Source organism: Dendroctonus ponderosae, unplaced genomic scaffold (genome assembly GCF_020466585.1).
Source record: "Dendroctonus ponderosae isolate FM_Combo_2020 unplaced genomic scaffold, Dpon_F_20191213v2 Dpon_F_20191213_10, whole genome shotgun sequence".
NCBI classification, from domain to species: Eukaryota; Metazoa; Arthropoda; class Insecta; order Coleoptera; family Curculionidae; genus Dendroctonus; species Dendroctonus ponderosae.
The window spans coordinates 915249-919563 of NW_026017111.1; the positions used below are offsets into that span (position 1 = coordinate 915249).

At 43.5% G+C, this 4315-nt stretch overlaps 1 protein-coding gene across 1 annotated transcript in view; it reads left to right on the forward strand.

Annotated features, from left to right (window-relative positions):
• Positions 1-3758: 3758 nt before the first annotated feature.
• The window catches only part of LOC109536980 (cytochrome P450 4C1), a 13952-nt gene continuing 13395 nt past the window's right edge, over positions 3759-4315 (forward strand). Inside the window, exon 1 of the mRNA XM_048662160.1 lies at positions 3759-4065. Within this exon, the coding sequence (XP_048518117.1) occupies positions 3891-4065 (175 nt within the window). The 5' untranslated portion in view covers positions 3759-3890. The remainder of the gene's footprint in view (positions 4066-4315) is intronic.

The following is a 4315-nucleotide window of genomic DNA, read 5'->3' on the forward strand; positions in this document are numbered from 1 at the left end:
AAATGCATGCCAAGGCTTAAAGCAGCAACAACGCTACACATAAAAACTGATGATGGTGGAAAAATACACCGAAACGTATTCTGATTGATAAATAGGGGGCTCAACTGTTGATTAATTGCCAAAGGGGGTGGTTTTGTGCGGGCGCGGAACAGCAAAAATCTGCAGTTTTCGTCGGGATTATCAAAGTAAATGGAAAAGAACGGGCTTGAAAGTCGCTAACTACGTAATTACCCCTTTGCGAGTATCACGTAGCGTGTTTATCTTAAAAGAGCTCGTTTACCCAGTTAAACCCTCTCTGGCTTCCGAGCTGTTATTTCTTGTTTGTTGAGTGGGTTATTGTTGCTACCGGGGGACGCTCGAAAGTGCCCCTAGCAGTAACTGCAGTTTTTAGCACGCAACTTTAGTTGTTTATTGGCGTAGTTTGAACCATATGCAATAATGGGGAGTGAGTGGTAAACCTCTAAACGTTCTTAACGCTGATGGAAATGGGCCTGGGATGAAATTCAAATAATATCTGGCGACAAGCTGATTTTACGTTTAAGGCGATCTGCAATAAAACCCCCCGGAAAAGGGTGTCAGAGCGACTCATTTCACCCCGTTTTATTTGACTTGGTAAATTGGGGTTCACTTGGCGAATCCTTGTTGGGTGGTTCGTCAGATTTCGAACTTAAAACCCTTTAAAGAACTTTCTTATGGGCCATTTACCGGAGACAGCAGCTCATCGTTGGCTTATAATTTTTGGAGTTACGGGTTTTGTTGCGCGATTTCTCCAGCTATTTCGGTATTTTACGCCCACGCTCAAACCACCCGGAGTCTTGGCGAAAGCCTATTATTTGTGTTCGTTCGTTTTTTGCCGCGATAAAAGGGTGTTAACGGGCTTAAGAGAGTTCAGGACTTAAACACAGTAAAGCCCTAATTAAATTGTCCAACTTTTCCCGTTCCTGCCGGGGGCGCTGCCAGGTTTTTCAGCCGGTGCAGGTCCAATTTGAAAGCAAACCACTTTCTGAATAACGAAGTTGAATGGCGAAGAGTTGAGTTGCAAAGTTTCCAGTTTTGTCGGGTTTTTGTAACGGAGAATCGCCCAAAATGTCGCTTGACAAATGAACAAAAACCGATTCGATGATTTGATTCGACTTTGAAACGTCCTCATCCGGCGCTCCAGATTGAAAATTGCCCCTTTTATTTCGACAATCAGTCGAATTTTTTCGCCACAATCGATCGTAAAATACGCTTTTTGTTCGATTCGCGATCTGCACCGGACGATTTTCAATGATTTGAATGCAAACGGTGCGCGAAGAAAACGCACTTCACTCTAAGTGTTTCGCCGCTGTTTTGCAGAATGGGAGTGTCGAAAGAGTGACTTGTGATGGGAACTGGTTAGTTTTTTTGAGTCCTCAAGTTCACAGTGGTGCTGCTGTGGTGGAAGTTTTGCAGCCACAGTGAGCGAAATTTGTGCAATTATGGGCCATCGCAATGAGGATAGCCCAACCACATCAAGCCGGCATAGAGCTGAGGAAATTGCTGTTTTAACAACCACTTTGCATCGGATTTTAACAAAAGCTTTGCAGCTTCATGCGTGCAAAGTTGAATCGGCTCAAGAGCTAAAGCCAGAGCACCATCGGCAACGAAGTCTTTGTTGATGGGATTTTGGAACAACTACAATTGGACGGTGATTTTTCAACAAAAATCGTCTTTAGTGACGAGGCCATTTTTCATCTTGATGGCTTGGTTAATCGGCAAAATTGTCGCATTTGGGGTTCCGAAAACTTCGAAAAAAGCAGCGTCATGTTCAAGTGGATTTTGCAACTCAAAAAAAGCAAACTTCTTGAATTCAAGCATTTTTTGAGAAAACTGCCAACATTTCCCCATGCATGGTTCACTTTCTGTTGAATTTCCGCACAAGTCATTTCCTGGTCGTTTTAATTCTGGTTTAGGAGATCGGCATTGGCCGCCCGGATCATGCGATTTAACGCCTTTGGACTTTTGCCTTTGGGGTTTTTTAAAGTCGCAAGTTTATGTGAACAAACCCACAACGATTGAAGCCTTAAAAGACGAAGTTCAACGCTGTATCGCTGAAATACCGCAAAATTCCATTGAAAGATTTCATGAAAAGAGGCAATCCGATTTGTCCGATGTCGTGTTCCATTAATAACCCCATGATGTGAACTCCATTTTTCAATAAATGTGTTATTGGAACATCCTATATATCCATCTACTAAAACCTCTTATTTTAAAAACAACAAACTCCTTAATTACCGAAAAAACATCGCTCAAATTCACTCGTATAACCGGCGATTTAGCGCTTATAGGCCTGCCAGTTTGGCGACAATTGCATTGCGCTGTCGCAAAACGGGCCTACTATGCTCGCAATGACGGGCTAATCCGGAAACTTTCAAGCGAATCGTTCGGAATGCCAAGGAGTTTGATATTCCTGATATCACTATATTTCCATGCAAAGAAAAGAGTGAAGCTTATTGCATCAATTTCTTGACGCTGGTGAGTTTCTCGGGGTTTTAGGGCGTGCAAAATAATTTCATCCGTACGTTTTGCAGGCATGAGCGGCTTCCATCTTCAGAGTTGGTTTGCAGGTTTTCACCGCTTTTGAAAGCTAGAAACACTAACTAGTTGAGCTTAGAAGAGTCCAGCTTGGTCAAATCCCATATTTTTTCGTCCACTGGAGCAAAATGCACTGATCAGGCTAAGTATGTTTTTGCCGGACGCTCATAAAGAGAGCTTTGATGGTCCGGGTTCGTTATCCTCTAACGAGCCCTAATAAGTTTAAAAGCTCCGACGGCTTAAACCGAAAACGCGATTAGCTCTCCACTTTTTGGCCAATTAGGGACTTTGCTGCGGGCTTCTGATTTTAAATAGAGGCGATTTTTCCGCTCTGCTTCGGATCTATGAAGATTGATATCGGCATGCTGTGGAGCCCACAATGCCTTGGATGGCCAACGTTATGATTAATAGAAATGTCCTGCCAGCGGCCGCAATACGTTTATAACTGGATTACTGCACAGTCATATATTTTATTCGTCTGCTATTTGTCATTTCTCGGGGGGGCTGCTGGATCGTGGGCTGTCGCCGACCATTCAAACACTTTGAGGCGGAGAAATTGACGAAAAATCCCCATAAAGTGCGAGTCTTGTGAGTTCTATCCGATCGGGACATCGAAACTTCCTCAATTAATTAGTCGCCCTGCTCCCAGCTTAGACAAATGGCGAATTAATCCCCGATTTCGTTCGGAGTTCAGCTAATGTGTTTTAGGAACAGGTTTCGGATTGTTCGCACTTTATCACAGCGATAGCGCCATCTAAGCATTAGTCCTGGTTGTCTTCTGCTGTTTAAATTGTACATGCAGATCAATGCGAGGGGCGGAGCCAGATTTAGCTACTTATTTATCAGTTTAACCGCGCCCCCACATGCGTTTWYGTATGTTCAAAGCATCCCCATCTGTATTRAACAACCGATTTGACTAGTGATGAGCGAGACCAAGACCGAAACTGGGCTGTTGCAAAGTCAAGAGAAAACATTAAATTGTTGTGAACAAGTGTCACATCATAAAACAGCACTTAAAATGTGGTCGATCGAGAAAACAAGCTGATCTAACCTAGTTAGGGATGCTGTGGAACAATCGCWAMGTGCCCGACTCCASCTACTTGATCTCCTCATATGTGGGTTGCACAAGCKATGAAGATAACAACAGTTCCGGGATAATGAAGGCCAAAAAATTGATAACGGTTYYYACTATSCGCSTGCCAATCAATCAACGATATTCCAGTAGTTTCCGTTCCTCTCCAAGGTGAACATTGACTATCAGGAGACCAWTSGAAGGTTYGATCAGAAGAGCTTTGCTAGCCACTGGAGAGGTTSTTGGTACTGTCAGGTTTCAGATGGATGTTGTTCTTCTTGTACTGGTGTGTTTGCTCGGACTGATTCTGGCCCAGCCTGTGCTGAAGCGGCAGAACAGTTTTCGTAGGATTTCCTACTATATCGACCGACTTCCAGGGGATCGATGGTACCCTTTGGTGGGCAGTGTTGCGCAACTTCTACGAGCGAAGCGACAAGGCAAGTGCGACTATCTGAAGCTGTTTATTGTCTTTGACTCAAACGCGTTTATTTTCCTGACTGTGTGTGCTTGTTATGATATTCTCATCTTTCCTGGGTCTCAGTCAAAGTGTGAATTAAAATCGGTTATTTCAATACGTTTTGGCGAGGCAACAGCGCCATCATCAGATTTGAAATTTACACAAACTCATGATTGGTAAAAATCAACGTTCTTTTAGGTCTTTGCCTTCTTGAAACCGTAAATTTGTCT